Genomic DNA, 19,107 nt, shown 5'->3' with positions numbered 1-19,107 from the left:
TAAAAAATGCGCACAAACCAATTGTAATACTACTAGTAAGTAGTGACTGAGCCTTTACTGTCTATGCTATCAAATGTACCGGTAGGTCTAAGATTATTTTGACGTCCTCGTGAATTTGGCTCCCCCTAGTGTATATTCACGAGTCATTCATATGTTTCATAACATTGCCCTGGCTGTGTAGGCCTTGAAACACTCAGCATGATGTAATGCAGTTGCCAACCACAGCAAACTTAAAAGTACTATACTACTGCTATAATAGATGTTAATTGATACCTTTCAAACATTGCTATCTTTAACAGACATTTTTTGACTCAACTCTCTCATGTAAAATAAGTGATTGTATGGAGGAGCAGTCGCTGGCTGATAACTTGCCACACGTGCTGCTCCACAATGATTTAGAAATGTCTTTGTACGTTGATATGTCGTGTGGCCCCCATCCAGAGAGAGAATGTGCAGGGGAGAGATTTCTGAGAATGGACCAAGTCATTGCTTCAATTTATGACAGACCTTTGTGTTAAACTACCTCATTGTGCAATAAATCTCTCCATGGGTTAAGCAAGCGCCATTGCTCTCCATTAGCTACACCAATAATTTATGTAAACTGCTGTGAGAATCGACCTTGTGTTTGTAAATTAGAGTCAGAACTTCATAATAGTTATACCAACAGTAAATGGATAAATCCACAGAACAATGGATGGCTGCAGTAATCATACTTATTATATATCCATCACCAACTGTGTCATTTCAGTTGGGACCTACTGACGCCTTATAATACATAACATTATGTACAAAGTCTTATGAATTATTAAAGCGCTGTATCATTGTCTTTGGTTCCAAACCACAATTGATATCAGCCATGAACAGCTATTTTCCAATATACTTCCTCGCCAAGCTATTATGAATGAACTCATTTCTAGGCTAGTGAATAAATAAGTGTTATCATGACATGAATAAAGCACATTTTCAGAGGCACAGTGAGCTCTGCTGCTGTTACAAAAATAGATACAAGGCAAGCACAAACCTCACTATGAGTGATGTACAATCATGAAGTTCCCATGCGAGTGTGGGTATTAAATAACCTTTTCGACTTATCCTGTTTTTAGTTCTCTTTATTTAGTATTATGATGATTTTGACCAAAATGGTTGTCTTGACAACCATGGAGGACTGATTTGGACTATTTTCTGACTCTCTTTGATGATACTGTTGCTTGGTCTAATGTGCATTTGGTGCAAATAATTTATTTGTGGACAAGGAAAAATAGGCTTGACATTTGGTATCATTTTTTAAAATTAATTGTTTAAAACTGTATTATGCACGGGTCAATGTTTATTTCACATACTGTTCTTATTGCATATTATCAATTTGAAAATTTAATTTAGTAATATAGATATCTATCTACATCTAAATCCACAGTAAATAGATTACGTGTTTAAATGAAGAAAAAGTAGTACAGTACAGTGCAATTCTGTATTTCTATTGTATTCGTTGCTGCCCTCTGCTGCCGTAATGCAGTAGTGATACTGCCGCAGTGGGGAGGGGGAGTGGGCAAGTTTCAATGGGGTCACTGAGGTCATTTAAGTGATGGTTGGATTCCTCATATGAACACAGGCTGTCAGATCCCATGACACAGCGTGTAAATCAATTTCTTACAAACATGCTTCGAATGTAGCATTGGTTTTATTCTAAGTAGGAGTTGCCTGGGCTGTTCACATGCAGATGAAGCCAATGATTTACACCCTGAGCTGCGTTTGGCATTTTCCAGATACTTTTGGTTCCCTGTGATTCTGTTACTCCACCCCCACAAATCACTCCCGCCCGGCACTGCCTAAACTATGTTGTGGAGACGTGCGTAAGCAGTGACTTTCTATTTTGAGCTGAATGAAAAGGAGTCTTGGCACTCAGACTCAGCCAAGAAGAAACCTGTTTTGTTCTGATGATTTCCTCTTTCAGTATCTACACAAGAAACTAATTGTGTTTTATTGTCACCCATGTTGGAAAAGATGTCTTGACTGTGAAATATTCCCAAAACAAACCTTCAGTTACCAAGGTACCAACTGTTTAAATTCCTTAGTTGGTAATTTCAGACAATTTCTGCAGGAAAAAAAACACAAAAATAGTTACAGTCGGCGTCTATGTTGTTTTAATGTCATCCAGACACTTTTTGAACTGTGACTCGCAACTGCGATTTGAGCAATTTAGATTGAATAACATTCAGAGCCTAAAATAACAAAAGTTTCCAAACTTGTTTCCGGATCCAAAATGATAAACATCCTCCAGTACAATGAATAGCCAGTGGTGTGGACATTTGAAAACAAAGCTCTGTACAAACATCAAATTAACACATTTCTAACTAAATTAGATGTGTTAGACTTTGTGTGTAGTTAGTATAGGTGTCACTTGCATCAGCTGTTGGTGATTGTCAATGTAACATTTTAGGGTATTTTAAGACAACATGCACATACAGTATATTGCAAATTCATGGCCTGTTTAATATGAATTCACCTAGTAGCCAACATGTGTAATAGCTATTACTGTATTCAAGTAACTTTAATTTGAAAGTCATGTAACCGATATAGCCAGACTTTAAAGAAGTCAAGCTAACGAATGTACTATACATGATGAGCACTGTGTGCTAAAATATGATTTTACTATGTGTTAAATTTCATACAAGAATTGTACACATCTCAAAATAGTGATGCTAGCATTAGTGCTAATGCTAACGCGTGCTGTCCTGACGTGTCCTGGTTGGTTCACCCGTATAGGCCAAAATAGGTGATCTAAGGACACCACTACAATAATATGTATGGTCATTCTTTACTCCTATATAATTATAATTATAATTACAATTAATACTAACTTGTTTCTTTAATTAGTAGCACTAACATCAGTGCCCATATTCTTACCGTGAGGCACAATAGAGAAAGGGCTGAGACGCCATATTTTCAAACAGCTAAAATGAGGTCATCCTCCATGTGGATTGCTGATTTTGTACTGTGGCCATTAACTAATTCACAGGCTCTCAATAGGCTCTTTCAGCGTGTCATGCTCCCCGCCATTGAGCCGCGGCCACGTTGCTAGCCGTCTTTCTTAATGTGGACTGGAGACTGTGGAGCGGCCTTGTTGCCATGGCAGCAAGCACTTTCGCATTCTCCCCGCATAATGTTGGGAGCGTTCGTGCTGCTACTTCCGAACCGGTGCCCAGTCACAGCCGGAGGAAGGTCTGCTCTCAGACAGGACCTCGCCAGGGTGGTTTTACCTCCCACTCTGCTAACACATGCTCCCATAATGCTGCCACCCACTCACTATTCTCCATTCTCTATTTTACTAATGCAAAGGATTTCCCCAGGGTGCCCCCACCTCCTCTGATAGGATAGAATATGTCAGGTTCACACCAAGTGAGACATTAGTAAACAACGCACACAATGAGGAGAGAAGACACTCAACACAATATTGTCTTTTTACTTGCAAGGAGAGTGCAGGGAAGTGTACGATTACAGTTCCGAAAACCCTCTGCCCGGCTCCTGCGCCACCTCCCTTTTATTTTCTTAGGAGTCCCTGATTACAAAGGTGTTCCAGCTCTAAGGGAAAGGGTAGCGAAAGCAGCTGGAACACTCTGAACTTGTTTTGTCTATGTGCGTGTGTGAGAGCCATTATTATACATATGTGGAAGCAAAGCACACCAAGTAAGTTGGGCCTGGATATGGAAAAAGCTAAAGCTAAACCTACAAGCTAATAAAGCTAACAAGCCTAATAATAAAAATCGAACCCATGAATCATGATATACATTATTATTCTTACATTACCCCCTGTTTTATATAATATAAAGCTAAACCTACAAAGCTAATAAAGCTAACAAGCCTGATTATGAAAAATCCAACACATGAATCATGATATACGTAAGAGTATAGCTTCAGTTCTATTGTTGCATGTTAAGAATTATTGTTGAATTTTTTTGGTGTGAAAGACACAGTTTAAATTCGTCCTCAAATGATTCCTCTGGGATAGCCTTGCTACACGCCTTGTATTCACAGTTCACCATTGCAAATTAGATATGTGTTATATGCTGTATTATTTCTATTTCCTGAATGTTGGCCTAAGAAAAATTCAGATCACGTCATTGACTAAGAAGTTTTACTTGAACATAAGTTTACACTTAAAATGCTAACATTGGAAAATACTGTTGTTGTAATAATAATGATAGTGTTAAAATAGCCATTATATTATACGTTTAATAGTCATAATACAATATGAGCACAACATGCTGCCCCAATTATGACATTTCCTTTCCGCTCTAATAACGTCATTTATTCCAGTGTTCTGAAAGGAAACTAACTCAACTGAAGACAGCGCTTACGTCATGCTAATAACAAATCTCAACACAGCCCAGTTAATGGTTGTGGGAATGAGCTCTCTAGTCAGCAGCCCTGCTCTCACCTACCTCCATGCTACGCTGTAGTGCAACAAGTGAACTCAGAAGCCCCATTGACACCACCATTGCTGACCTAATAAATATTCATCATAAGCACATACTCCTCATTAAATCAGCTTGGGATCGAGTTGCTGCTCTTAGCTGTTTGCATCATGCTATTGCTTGTGTGTGGATCAGTGCTACATGACATGTCTGGACATGTCTGCAACACTTACAGGAGGATCTCACATCAACGGTGCTGTGAGGAAACAGAGAAGCCAGAGGCCAGTGATGATTGGATTCCATTCATTGTGGACACCTACACTTTTTCAAGGTAACCTGTAGACTTAAGGCGCTGGATATATTTGTTCTGTTAAAAGCTCTTTCCCAACATAAATTTGAACTTTGAGAGTGGAAATGGGCACAATCTAACAGCATAATTCCTGCTCAAGTGGGAAGCCACTGGAGGTTTTGTGCAGTGTATTGCAGCTGGCGACAGTGTTATAGTGCATGTGGGAGTGTGTAATGTGTAGAGATACTGTATGTGGGTGTTGAATACTGTAGGTTGTAAGCATTAAGCAGTACAGCGACTTATTGTAGCAATGTTGTAAATAACAGCTCACTATGCACTACTACTCCACTACTATTATTTGGTTGTTATCATGTGACTGTACCACACTTGCAGCATACACTGTAAATGAATACATGCTAACTTTCACAGAACTGGTGTAAGTAGGCCATGGAAGCCTGAGTTGTGTTGAGGAAATTCATAAATGCATACGATAGTGGAAAAGTCTAAGATCAAACTGACACGTTTGACAGTTCGTTCAGACTCAAACGCAGCGCAGCACAACTTTAAGCATGATGGCATTGAGCATTCATTGCTAGAATTCCCATTTGAAAGCTTGTTTTAGCTCGCTTGACTGGTTCGACAATTTAAGGAGGAATACCTCATCTTTGCGCATGTGTTTTGTTTCTTCTGTGTGGGTGTTAAGAGAAAAAGAACATGAGAAGAGACAAAGAAGAATATGCAGACATAAAGAAACGTTACCTAAGCGAACTCATATTTAAAGCAATAAGACTCCAATGTCACCGTACATGTAAATGAAGAGTCATTTATTGTTATCAAATTGAACTAATTGGACTAGTCCACAAATTGGGTCGATTTGACCCACCTTCTTGTGTTGTTTTGTACAAAACTACCAATTTTGGGATTGTTTTTGCAGAAAACACAGAAAGTTAGTAGTGGATCGGTTCTTTTTTGACCCAAAATTGTGTTATTTTTAACCCAACAATTTTTAGAGTGCACTATGTTCCACAATACAGAACTAAGTGAGCTTTTTTGTTTTTATTTTTCATCTTGCACTCAAAAAAATAACCCATGTATTAAAAAACTAAAACTAATTCTAAAACTATAAAAAGTAAATTACAATGAAGCATTTTCAAAAAGATAAAAACTAACAAACCCACTCTAATAAAACAAATTAAAAGTAACTAAATAAAAAAAAAATTAAAACAAAATAAATCTAACAATAATGAAAAATCCCAAACTATTCTAACCCTAATGTGGACAAGGCTTACATAAATGGGCTTGACAGTCTAAGCCTGGATGTATATTTTTATTATGGATTTACATAAATTTAATTTGGGAAAGCCCCCCGCTCCACAAAACAAACAAAAAAAAAACAAAAACAAAAAACACTACACATGGAAGTTTGTTCATAATCACAACTTGGCAACGAAATCTTATGTACTGCCTCTTTAACACCTTTTGTTCTGGTCACCCCAAAAAGGCATTGGAATCCTTCCCATATAGCCAAAGGACCTCACAGGGTATTTATTAGTCCTCTTGTAAGTGTACGATTTTGTTGGATTCTTCACTTGCCCCCCACAGCATGCTGTCACTTTGTTGGGGCCACCCTGCATGTGGCGCCTGCAGAGGAGCAGATAGCAGTCTGTCCTGGCACTAAAGTGCCTGTCTGCAGCCTGGCTCTCTCTCTGCCCTGTGCCCAGCAGGGGAAAGTGGACCGAAGAGGGCCAAGTGGCTGGGTGTGGGTGTTTATCTCTACAGTTTGCTCTGTGTGTGTGTGTGTGTGTGTGTATGGGAAATATCTCTGGGGGCAAAGACTGGGGAGGACTGGTTGTTGGTTACTCTGAGTCATTTTCCATCTGAAGAGAAGCTCAATCATTGCAGGGCAGATTAAATGGAGATTTGCCTCGAGAGGGGAAATGCATGTGAAAATGAACAAGGGGCTTTGCTAACACTCCACAATTTAATCCTCAATCAGTTTTCCGCGCGTGCACACGTGCCAATGTCTTTGCGTGAATATGCCCATGTGAATAGTTCTTTATATTCATGCGCATCCATGTCTGTCTATGCAAACCCTCTGCGACTCTCCAAGTTTGCCTCCCTCCTTCGTCCCTCCGTCTGTTGCTCAGTGCCACCCTCCCTCCCTGTGTGAGCGTAGTCTGGGCGCGGAGCCAAGTAGTGTGTTTTTTTTTTTTTTTTTGAATGAATACCTGATGGCTGATGGGGCTGGTGGAGGGGGAGGAGCCGTGTCAGTTGGAGTACTGAGGGAGAGAGGCAGGGAGGAAGAGGAGGGAGAGCCACAGAGGGAAAGAGGGAGAGAGACAGCCAAGCAGAGCGAGAGAGAGAGGGAGAGAGCGAGAGAGAGGGAGCTGGCGGTCTGGTGGCCTTGCATAACACACGTTGGAGAAGCCTCGCACGCAAGACCTGGCGTAGGCTTTTGCACAGGAAAGGGGGGGCCGGCGGAGGGGGGAGACCTCCTCTGCCATCAGGCCGATAGCAGGGGCAACGGAGGGGCAACTCCTAAACAGGGTCCTCGCAAGAGGGGCTTGAGCGGCTGCTGCACAAAGGAGGCAGAGGACGCTGCGAGGAAGCACGTCTCCGGGATTTACTCCGTTCAGGCACAGGAGGGATCGCTGCACATGTTCTGCAAGCGGTGGCTGTGGAAGGACTGGTGAGCTATTCTTAGTACTCAAACCAGCAGAAGAGGGGGGTGGGAGGAGGACGAGGGGGCTTGTCTCTTTGCGTTTTGATTTGTGGCATAGTAGTATTTTCTGCCCTGCTACTATACACTGTCACGCTACAAAAGAAAAAAAAAGGGAGGCTTGGGATGTTGAAGCAGTTGAGATGTTGAGGTGCACGCTCTGGACGAGGAGGCGGCCTGCATGTCAGCATGCCCGGGTGTGTGTTCTGCGTATGTCCGGCACTGATGCAGAACTCCGGAGTCACTGTGGAGACAAACAGCCTGAGCCCTGAGCTCGGTGCCTGTTCTTTGGCTGTAGTCAAGCACACGGCCCGGTCCGCCTCTTAAAGGGACACACACGCGTTCGTTTTACCCAGAGAAGAAAAAAAAAAGGGGGGGGGGGGGGGTTGGGGGGCAGTAAAATGGCTCTTTTGGATAAAACCCCAGACCGTATTGTATTGATCTGCTTTGTGTATGGTCCTGGGATTAAGGCAAGGTTCTATTTTTACGCAGAGAATCCCACATGCATGCCTTTGTCGGTAATTCCCCCCTGCTGTTTCATGCATGCTCAAATTGATAATGATGATGTTTTTGTTTTCTAAATATAGCCACTGCTGCACAGGGCTGTGAATCTATGTCTGGTCTAGCAGTTGAGATATGAATCTAAGCATTACTGCCTACACGAATGTCAGTCCAGGGTCATTGTATTTTTGCTTTTTTTTTTTTTGTGGGAGGCATTGGTTTTTGGCCGGGACACTCTTCAAAATCACTCCTTCCTTTCCTCTCTTCCTGCTGCAGAGATGTTATTGCTATGAAGCTGAGGATCAATGTGAGCACGGGTGGGGGAGTGGGGGGGATTTATACCGCTGCGTAAGACAGGACATGTATCTGCCTTTCACCTGGAGACACAACGGCTACACATGCACAGTGTGGTGTGTGCAGTTTTTTTTAAAAAACATTTCAGGGACTATCACTCCATGGCACCATATGAAAATGCCTCTTCTGCCCCTCCGCCCCTTCTTATCTGATGTCATCCCTTCATCATACTTGTCTTTGCAGAGGGGACAGTCCAGGGCGGGATCCAGACAGTGTCCACGCCGTCTTGACTCGCTCTGACATTCATGTCTTGAAAGCGCGCCTTTGTTCTCCATAGCACAGGGGCATGCGTTTGCTAGTGACTGATCTAATAATAGGCTGGAAGATTAAGAGATGATGTTTATGTGTGACCATGTGCACAGTAGTGAGTGCCGCGCTCATCCGGGCGAAAAACACCTTCCTCTCAGCTTCATTTGATGTCAAGTCAGGTAGTCTTTAGCTGTCTGTTAGTCTTGTGCTGTGCTGAGATGATGATGTCATTCCAGGTGTTGCTGAGGTGGGGTTGTTGCCACAGAGCGATGCTGCACGGCGTCTAGTGTGAGTGAGCGTGGTGACATCGCAAGGCGGGGGCTGATGCTGCAGGCACTGCTCAATGTGGGTCAGGAGGAGCTGGGCTGTCTTTCTCACCCCATTCTCTCTCCCTCTTCCCCATTCCCAATCTTCTCCTTGCTTTTCCGTCCACACCACTCGGTCATCCTAAATTGCCGTTCTTCCTCTCCTCCCCTTCACTGTTTCTTTACACCCCTCCTTTGTTACATCTGGTTGCTAAATGAGGCTTTTTTGATCACATGCATTGCTCAGAATTATTATTATTATTTTTTTTTGCTGCTTGACAAACTGTAACCTTGTCTTATCTTGCAATAGGCTCACCCAAACAGAAACTGTCCAAGGTCCAACTTCTGCTTACTCTATATTTTATGTTGGCCACTTGTGTTTGCCTAGTGTGGTGAACCTCCTATGTAGTATAAAAAAAAAAAAAAAGAGCAGCTCATTTAACTGTAATGTCATGCACCTATGTGTGTGTGTGTGTCACGCACTCAATCTCTGCCGTGCCTCGAGCTAGCAATTTAGCTGTGTCTTGTTCACTGACCCACAGATAAGCTCGCATAAAAGAACAGAACATCTAGGAAAGGACGGTGGAATAAGTGGAACGTCATCCAATGGGAATTCGATGAAAATCTGCTCCTAAAATTCGAACTGCCGTCATGCACGACATCACGCGAGACCGCAGTGTGCCTCCTGATACCTTTTCAGTTTTACGTATTCTTTTTAAAAAAACATTTTTATAGGCTACAGTTATTCCGATAGAAGGAGCAGCATCAACATGGGGTGTTGAGGGATGAAGATCAATGTTAAACTGGAGGGTTTTGTTGCTTTGACATTGTACAGTGGATAGCTTCTTTTTACACTTTAGCGATAATTCTGGTGATGCTGTGAGTGTTTGATTTCCATTATTTCCAATGGAAAACAGTTTCAACGTCCCAACAAATCAAAGGTCAACCAGTGTTTCCTGACAGATTGCATTTGACTGTCGTGGTTCCACTGTACAAGAGCCAATGGAAGGCAAATGTGTGCATGGCGTTGTTTTAGAGTTTGAGGCTGGATAGTCAACAAATGTAGCAAGGTCAGCTCGTGTGTGTGTGTGTGTGTGTGTGTGTGTTTGTTTACTGTGTGCAGGGATCCACAATATGCAGCTATAGAATATGTTGATTTATCCTTGCAGTCAAATATTGACCATGGGCTTGTTGACATATAGATACATACAGGGCAACAACTTTGTAACAAAACTCATCAGTGATAAAATTGAAAGTCCCTCAATTAAATGTCAGCTTGATTTGTTCTGTCTCTGTACTGCTCCAGCTGACCCTACAAGTCTGGCTGGAGCTAAATGTTTATATTTACAGTTGCCCTGACTCAACTCAAGGCCTTGGAGGGTTGAAAAAAGAAATATTCCAAGATTGGTTACTCTTTATTGTTATCCTTTCACTTAGATCTGCTGTTTTAGACGATACTGTAATGCTTTTACACAGCCAACAGCTATGCACATATCCTCCAGATGAGCACGGATCTTCACTGGCACACACTGTTGCCCAGGAAACTCAAATCTTCCATTATAAAAGTGATAAAAATATCATTGTACTGCTTTCTCTCATGGAAAATGCTGTTGGATTCTGGCAATTTAAAGTCTGTGTAAATTTGTGAATGAATGCTTAAATACTACTGTCAAAGTAATATGCAAAGAATAAGTCGTATTTATACCAGCTAGTGGCTAAAACAGACAGAATGCCATTACAAACACGAAAGCAGGCACACTTTTGAAGTGGATCCCACAAAGGCACATCTGCCTTTTAAGTTCTGGCACTCCACTGTATGAACCACTTGAGAAACACATGATTGTAATAACTGTCACATACATACGTTTTCAAAGGCCTATTTTCAATAGGAAAACAAGGGAACGAGTGTTGCGTAACCAGAATATTTCGAGACAATACTGATGGGTGTGAACCCAATAGTAGGCAGAGACAGTTGAGCAGTGCAAATACAAAATGTACCCTGGACTTAGTTATAAAACTTTTTGCAGCTTCAAAGGATGTATTACAGCCACTCAGAACTTTGCACATTCTTCCATCTAGCATGTTTAGTAAAGCTAAGATGTGTTGACTGAGCTAGCCTTGCATGGCTATTGTCAAGACTGAACGCTAGCAAGGGCAAACTGATCATCTCTGTAATCACACCGTGTGTATATACAATATGTATTTACCCATTATATTTGTCTCTCTGTCATCAGAATCCCGCCCAACATTGTGGAAGAAGTGGATCCATTCGAGATGATTCCGCATGAAGATCATGGAGCTCATTTTATGAGCTGTAGCAATTCTACTTTGTCTGGATTGAGGCCTGGCACTGTATGCTAGTGACCATCACCAGAGCCTTTGCGCCCTGGCAAAGAGAGAAGACATTAACACTGCGAGTGAGCGACACACTGACGACAACAGAAGTGCTAACAAGAGATATTTAAATCTGGCACAATGAAGTCCAATCAGGAGCGAAGTAATGGATGCCTGCCTCCTAAAAAGCGAGAAATTCTGGCGCTGGAGCAGAGACCAGTGACAGTGACTACATCAACTCCTCCAGTGGTCCATCACAATCCAGCTCCCCACACTGAGAACCTAGCATGGCTGGCAAGTGTCGCCAGTGAACGATGCAGGTCCAGAGACTCAGAGAGCCCAAGATGTCCCGTGCCGTCTACGTCCTCCTCTTCCCCTCCCGCTATTCCAACCTCAGCTACGACTCTATCAGCAGTGCCGCTGGCCTCGCTACCTGCAGTTTATCCCACAGCCATTCCTCAGCCCACCGGAACCATCCAGTTTGCTCAGCTCGGACCAAATGTTCAGTTCATAAGCTCCGGGCCCTATGCTGGCTACATCTCATCTCATGTAGTTCCAGCCAATAGCAGCCCTATGGGACAGCGCCCTCACCTGGATGGTTACACTACTGCCCTGATCTCGCCTGGCACCAAAGGGGAACAACAGTTCCAGATTGGCCTCTCTCCCACAGAGCTTGCTCCCGTCTCCCTTCCAAGCTCACCGCAAGTCACCAGCCAGTACATCCATCTTGATAGCAGAACACCATTGACTGTCAGTGGAGCCGCCGTCCCTACACCTGCAGCCCACCTCCAGCTTCATCCTCATACCGCTGTCCTCCCTCAAACACTCACCCTCGCACCCTCTCAGCTGGTTGTTCAGTATGCAGATGGTTCTGCCGGAAAGAAACCAGAGGTGCATGCTAAGAGTGTGTTGAATGGTGAGCTAGAAGTAGTCAAACAGATGAAAGCTCCCACCCAACCAGCAAATCATCAGCAGGTCCAGAGCTATGAGGCCCGACACATCCTTGTGCCCGCAGACTATGGTCAAAACCCCCCAGGACTTCAGACTTCCTTAGTACTTGTGGCCCAGCCAAACCATAGCACGGATCAGGAACATGGTCCAAATAAGATTTCCTTAGTTCAGACTGAGAAGGGAGGCATCTGTTTAGGGAAACCTATATCGAGATCTTCCTCCTTCTCCTCCCTCTCGACATCAGAGGTGATAAAGTCCGTCACACCTCATACAGTCATTCAGACGACTCTACCCCCTGATGAGCTGCCAGCCAGTCTTTATTCTTCCACACAAGCACCCATCATAGGCTATATTACCAGTGCCAACCAGCATGCAGTCAGCTACCATGCGGCACTGCCACAGCACCTGGTCATTCCGAGTGGTCAGTCCCTGCTCATCCCAGTCAGCAGTGCAAATAACGGCACCGAAATGGAGACCAGCCGTGCTGTCAGCTCCCTGACCGCGACCACAACGCCTCAAATATCCACCGCCATGCCTCATGCCTATCTTGCCACTGCCCTGTCCAAATGTGAGCCTTTAGGCCCAGATGGGAATCAAGTTTCTCCCGCTCTAGCCCCGGCTCCTGCTCTTCCGGTCTTGCCTTCAAACCCAGTCCCTGCAGTGGTGGCAGCTCCCTCCCCAGTCCCGGCCCCGGTCTCATTTCCTGTCAATGCTCCAGTCCCTGCTTCCATCCAAGCTTCTCCCACGATCTCCTCTCCTTCCTCTCCTGTGGCTCTCCCGCCTTTCTTTATGCGAGGCTCAATCATCCAGCTTGCAGATGGGGAGTTGAAGCGTGTGGAGGATCTCAAAACAGAGGACTTCATCCAGAGTGCAGAGATCAGCAGTGAGCTGAAGATTGACTCCAGTACTGTTGAGCGAATCGACAGTGGCCAGAGTCCTAATGCTGTGGTCATACAGTTTTCTGTGGGGGAGCTCAAAGCCCAGGTGAGAGAACATTTTTATTTCTTACATGGTGCATCACTACTATTCATATTGAATGCCACTTTATAGAATATTCAGTGGTCCCAGCGGTAGACTAAAAATGGTCGAAAACAAACTCATAATATATTAATGGGCTTCGAACAACTTCAGTATATTGTTTCTAAGAGATAATAACATCCAGGAAATGTATCAGTGCAGACATGTTTCAAATGCAAGCTTGTTTCCTACTCTTGCAGATAAGATTTCTGCTGTAAAATAATCTGATATACTGTATGTTTGCTCTTCTTCTCGGTTAGTTAAACAGAAAAGGAAAGGTAGAGTAGCCAGGAATACAAGATTTACATATGTGTGTTTCTGCAGGTGTGTGTGGAGGTGCTGGTGGAATATCCCTTCTTCGTATTTGGACAGGGGTGGTCCTCATGCTGTCCTGACCGCACCACACAGCTCTTTGAGCTGTCCTGCGCTAAGCTGTGCGTAGGTGATGTCTGTGTGTCGTTGACCCTTCGGGGCCTAAGGAATGGTTCTTTGACAGACAGCCAGTCTTTGGGGGCTAGGCTGAAGACCACAAGACTCTCTGACCCCGGCAACAACACAGATCCCGTTGTCGGCAACAGGCCAAGGCCAAACACTACAGGCACTAGCAGCGGTATTCTTATGAAGGCTTCTGGTGTGGAAAGGATAGCTGGATCTGTGTCAGGACGGCAGTTACCAACCGAAATGGAACTAAATCCAGGATCGGTGGAGGGGATCTGCGGAGGAGAATCTGCGCTGGCAATCTCTGCGACTGCAGGTAAAAGACAGGGATCAGAGAAAATAGATATGACCAATCTCTGCAAAATACAGTCCAGAGATCCAGACAGAAGCACTGTTCGCAAGAGACGATGGTCCGCTCCGGAGTGGGACCAGACTGGAAGGGTGGAGGGGGAGCCTCCGTTGACTCTGCTCAAACCCTCCATCATCTCTCAGGAGGTGAAAATCAGCATCGAGGGCCGCTCGAGCAGTGGAAGAGAAAAATGCTTGATCAAACTGTAGACTATCGAGGGAGCTTATAAGAAATGTGTTTGTACTGTGTTTATCTACTCTGTGTTCTCTCTATTCAGACTACTATAACTTAGCAGAGTTTACACAGAATCACCATTTTATTTCTGCCATAGATTTTTAGACACCTTCAACAAAGTACAGTGTGTGGTCGCACACGCTGTGCAATCAGTGCAATCAAGCTGTAAGCAAAAATGAGTGCAGTGTGAATGTTGAGCTTGAGTGTTGGTAAGACACCTTTAAGTGCGTCATTTATCATGAGCTGGATCTCTGCTGTCACATCATTCACAGCCATGGCATTCTGGACTAACAAAAATGAACAAGCACAGAACAGATGTTTATGTGTCGAAGGCGAGCCATCAGATTTTGTGTTTTCTTTGGACGGTGTGATGTTATGAGTGCTAGTACATGTAGGAGTCAAAGATCAACTGTTGTATGATTTCATGGTGATATTGATTTGGCAATAATCATGGCAGAGATCCTTGCCACCTCACACATCTGTTTTTTTTTTCCCAATTACTATCATTCAGTCTAAACACCACGGAGTGTATGTGCTGTCGCGGATTGTGTGTATGTCAATAGTAAGGCACATGAAGTGCACAGGGGTCAGGTTTGAATGTAAACCACTGCTTTTGTCCTCAATACTGACTTATGAAGTCATGGATGTGTTGTTTGCTACACCTTCAACGAGTACAATACTCGATAATTTGATACAGATGCGTTTGCAATACGTGTGCGACAGAAGTCGCACTATCACACATTCCTAAAGGAGTTAAATTCTAAAGAAATCAGGCAGCCTCAAGTTGGTGAAGTGTTTTCAGGCGTGGCTGCATGCAGCATTTCTATGAAAACAATCAAAATACTACCAATCTGAATACGTTCATAGCAACAGTGTACTCTCTGAAAAAGTATATCACTGTACCTTTCGGGGTACTATAGCTTTTAAATAGGGTGTTACTTCAAAGGGTACATGCTTCAACAATTGACACCTGACTTTTACAATTTGGGAGCACACCTGTACCTTTACCTTGGAGTCCAGTAGCCCAGTTGGGTAAAGTGGGTTAGATTGTTCCTTGAGTGGCATAAATGGACTCCCACTACACCCCTATTTCTGAAACTGTATAAATTTAAACTGCAATATGAACAGAAGCTGGCAAGCCAACAGCAAACAATTGCCTTATTACACATCCAGCAGACAAGAAGAAACCTCAACCTCCATTTGGAGTCTAGCGGAAGCCTGATCAAATGCACTCTCCCTTTTAGCTCTGTTTCGGTTTCCTGAGGGAAATACAGTATGTGGCTCCACAGCTAGTAAGTGATCCTCTTGCTCGCTATCAGCTTCCACCTCCCTTTGCAGGCTCACTACCCTGGGCATCTAATGCCACAGTTCCACTGCATAGTATGTGCTCAACTCAGCTGTACTCTTCCCAGTTCAGGAACAACAATGGAGAAGAATGAGGTTCTTGGAAGGGAAGGAGATATGGACAACATCAAGATTGCCATGATGACGCCGCTGCGGAGGTATCTGGAAGAATTCTGACATGAGTGCAGGAAGGCGTTGCAGAGAAGGTTGTGGAAGTGTGTCGCCAGGGGAAAACATGCACTTTGTAGTTTTGGTTTTGAAATATAGCCTTTGTGACACCAGTTCTGGAACTCTTCTGACATTACTCATATAACACTTATGTGTCAAGGATGAAGCTAAGGCCCTGCGATAGAGTAAGCTAACGTTCACGCCCATGTGTGTGTTCTAGCTATGTATCCTTATAAGCTATTATAATACAACTATGATAAATCCACTCAACTGATGATTGACCAGCAGTGGTTTACGTCCCATATGGTATCACCTCATGAGCCAAGTAGTGTGCGGTGGAAAAAAGGCATAATGCCCTGTGTGTTTATCAGGTACAGTGGGTCCTGCACAGTGGGGGGTGTACAACTTCTAATTTGTTCGAATTACAAATGTTCCCAAAAAGAAATAGTACGTTGTCTCAATTTGTCCTATTTTGATTCAGGTTCTGAGTTGTTAGATGCTATCTCCTTTGAAATTCTAGGCCAAATTCTGAGTTGGGAATTCTAATGGTCAACTGTTTCTGTGTATGAAAACAGCTGCATGAGTAATAAGCATGGTGAAGGCTAAAGCACAATATCCTCTGTTAAAGTTGTTAGTTGAAAGCTGGAGAGTGCACAGTAGAGCTGAGGGAGACTGATGAGTCAGGTGATCACATTGTTAGGGACATAACCTGATTGGGTTGGTATGGTTGAAAAACCAGAAGGGGCGGTAGGAAAAAAAAGCCCTATTTTCCTCAATGAAGTTCCTGTCTTCAAGTACATACCTACTACATCAGCGCCTCTGTGGCGTCCGTCTTTTTGCTATTTCATTTCCTTTTAAGAATAGAGCCAAAATTCTACAGTTCATACTCAGGAAGGGTGTGTGTGTCTGTACGCATGTATTTGTGTCTGAGAGGGTAAATGTATGTGGTCGATCACTTGTGTTTGTGTATGTTCTGAGCAGCAGCACTTTGATGAAGCATCCGGTGGGTATGGGGTGTTGGCAAAGGCGATGACAGTCCCCAAACACCCGGTTAGGATAATCAACTGACTGTTTATCATCATCATGTCCTACATGTATAATGATGGAATAGTGAGGCAGGGAATGTAAACACCCATTGGACAAACTATCTCACCTTTATTTTTGATGATGGATAGAGCTACTATTTAGAGAAAGAAAGTTACTGAAAGCCAGCTAGTGTTGATTTGTACAGTAAATTGTATCTTAGAATGTGTACAGTGTGTGTATAGATATTCTAACCCTTATGTAGCCTATGTACTGTATGTGTCACGGCCCTTTCTCCAATCATTCCATTAATTCAGACATCAAAGTGGTCCTGTTATTGCTTCGATTCATGAAAGTGACACCATCTTCGCTGAAATTGGCCTCCTCCTCCTAAGAGTTGACTTGAAGTTGCACAGTGTAAAATTCAATACGTGATCATCCCATTCACCATGAAAGCCATTGTCCTTTTCTTACTCCTGTAAGGTGTTTTCTTGTAATGCTAAAAAAAAAAAAAAAAAAAAGAAAAAGAAAAAAAAAATCTGACTGTTCTGTTTGTGTTCTGCTCAGGCTAAACACTGCCCACTGACTGTTGTCCATCCAAAATCTCACATTGTTCACTTCAGTGTATAACACAACTACTTAAAATTTGTCAGCAAAGTACGGGTTTCATTTCTTTTTGTTTTCCATTCTAATAGAAATATGTTTGGTGGCTAAGCTTACCAATATCGTATAGTATAGCCTACTGTATTTTTATGTTGTGTATTGTATGACCCCACTACCTTGCGGTCTGGTTTACTAAAAAATGCTTTTAAAACCGCACGAAATCCAAAACGATGTCATGTTTGAGGAACCACACCCTGTAGTTGGAAACAGTCTGTGTTTGGACAATGTTGGAATTTTCCGTCTGAATTTGTTTCTTTAGACACTAATCTAAAATGGCATCACAGCACGGATAAATCAATAAAATGTGGTGTTGACACCTGAACAAATAGTTGTGGAAAAAAGTCGAGACGTTGCACAGTAAATACCAAGCCATACACTCTCAGAAAAAAAGGTACATTGTACCTTTAGGGCTACAATAGCTTGTTTGAAGTGTAGTATCCACAGGTACTGCTTTTGTAACAATGACTCTTACATTGTATAACTTGGAAATATGCCTGTACCTTTTAGGTCATGGGAAAGGTACAACAGTTAGTTAGCTAGTTGTCCAGTAATTAGCTAGCTGACTCCTACTGTACCCCTATTTCTGACAGTGTAGCTGGCAGTGCATTAGCATTGCATAAACAAGTGAAACCACCTCAAACTCCTCCACGAAATCTCTCGTGAAAATGAAGTATACATGTACACAGATTTAGTCTTAACAAGCATGTAAAACATGATGGTTTTGTTGTGTTTATAACAAGTTGCAGTACCTTACCTGGGGATTGTGGCCTTGCAGTTGTCAGAAAAACTCTCCAGGAAATAGACCTGGCCCATCTCTTTAAACCACATACTGTTTTCGCACTGGTAGTTATTTTTGCATAAAAAAGGTAGTGTAGCTCATTTCCACAGCCACTTGCCTGTTATTGGCCTGGCGGATTTACACTTAATGGCATATGTAAACTCCATTAGTGCTTTGAAGTAAAAACACCCAACAGTAATAGCCAATTCAATTCCAGATTTTAATAATCTAGTGCCCTAAATTAGATAATTGTTCTGAATAATGTTGACTTTAGCGGATTACTGCATTGCACTTTGACATTTGGGGCCAATTTTTGAATTGTAAATAGCCAAAGTCTTCCAAAATGTTGTTGAAGGAGAGAATAATAAAAAGTTCAATATCCGATCTACATGATCACCTATTTAACAGAAAATTAAAGAATTTTGCTTGTTTGCACCAGATCAACACACCCAGTATGAGCACTTTCTTTCCAAAACATCTGTACGCTGACTTTGTAAAACAATTTTGTAACAGGGGTCTGTTTGTTGGCGAATTCTCAGCCATGATACCCTATATCCTACAACACTTTAGTATGTATCAATAATGTTCCCGTTTTGATGGTGTTGAGGTTTGCTAGTCAGAAACTGTTAAATCTTTACTTGCAATGTTTGATTTCAAATTTGATCAAATATATTCAAAGAAATAAAGACTCTAATGTAATTCAGAGGGACTTTTTTTAATCCATCTTTAATCCTTTGTCTGTTATTGAGGCTAATACAGTATTTCATATTAAATGTACAAATCATTTACTTTCCAAATGCTTTTGCTCTTCTTGTAGCTGTTTATGATTTCCTCTATTAATAACAATTACTAATATATTAGTATGATATATTTCTATTTTCTTCAGTGTCATCACTCTTTTTCATGATTTTCCCAGGAGGAATCACAAGGCTCTAATGTTTATAGTACAGTCCTGTATGTTTATGATGTGGTTCCTTGT

At 42.6% G+C, this 19,107-nt stretch overlaps 1 protein-coding gene across 2 annotated transcripts; it reads left to right on the top strand.

The window, feature by feature from the left end:
* Positions 1-6,991: 6,991 nt before the first annotated feature.
* LOC147143707 (ataxin-1-like) lies at positions 6,992-18,827 on the top strand. Of its 2 annotated transcripts, XM_086037067.1 has the most exons (4): positions 6,992-7,390; positions 8,761-8,869; positions 11,064-13,098; positions 13,456-18,827. In XM_086037067.1, the coding sequence occupies exons 3-4, from the start codon at positions 11,305-11,307 to the stop codon at positions 14,125-14,127; spliced, it is 2,466 nt and encodes an 821-aa protein (XP_085893193.1). In that variant the 5' UTR covers positions 6,992-7,390; positions 8,761-8,869; positions 11,064-11,304; the 3' UTR covers positions 14,128-18,827. The 2 variants fall into 2 exon arrangements, with proteins under 2 accessions (XP_085893193.1, XP_085893192.1); XM_086037066.1 differs by lacking the exon at positions 8,761-8,869.
* The last annotated feature ends 280 nt before the right edge of the window (positions 18,828-19,107 follow it).

This window comes from Filicampus tigris, chromosome 8 (assembly GCF_054856515.1).
Source record: "Filicampus tigris isolate MCC_2025a chromosome 8, RoL_Ftig_1.0, whole genome shotgun sequence".
Taxonomy (NCBI): domain Eukaryota; kingdom Metazoa; phylum Chordata; class Actinopteri; order Syngnathiformes; family Syngnathidae; genus Filicampus; species Filicampus tigris.
The sequence above is the reverse complement of the archived record's forward strand: the minus strand, read 5'-3'. Positions and strand labels throughout refer to the sequence as shown.

Bases quoted from the DNA above. Each gene is read 5' to 3' on its own strand.
- LOC147143707 (XM_086037066.1), top strand. From the start codon at position 11,305: ATGAAGTCCAATCAGGAGCGAAGTAATGGATGCCTGCCTCCTAAAAAG. The intron at 13,099-13,455 runs GTGAGAGAACAT...GTGTTTCTGCAG, and splicing joins TGGGGGAGCTCAAAGCCCAG to GTGTGTGTGGAGGTGCTGGT.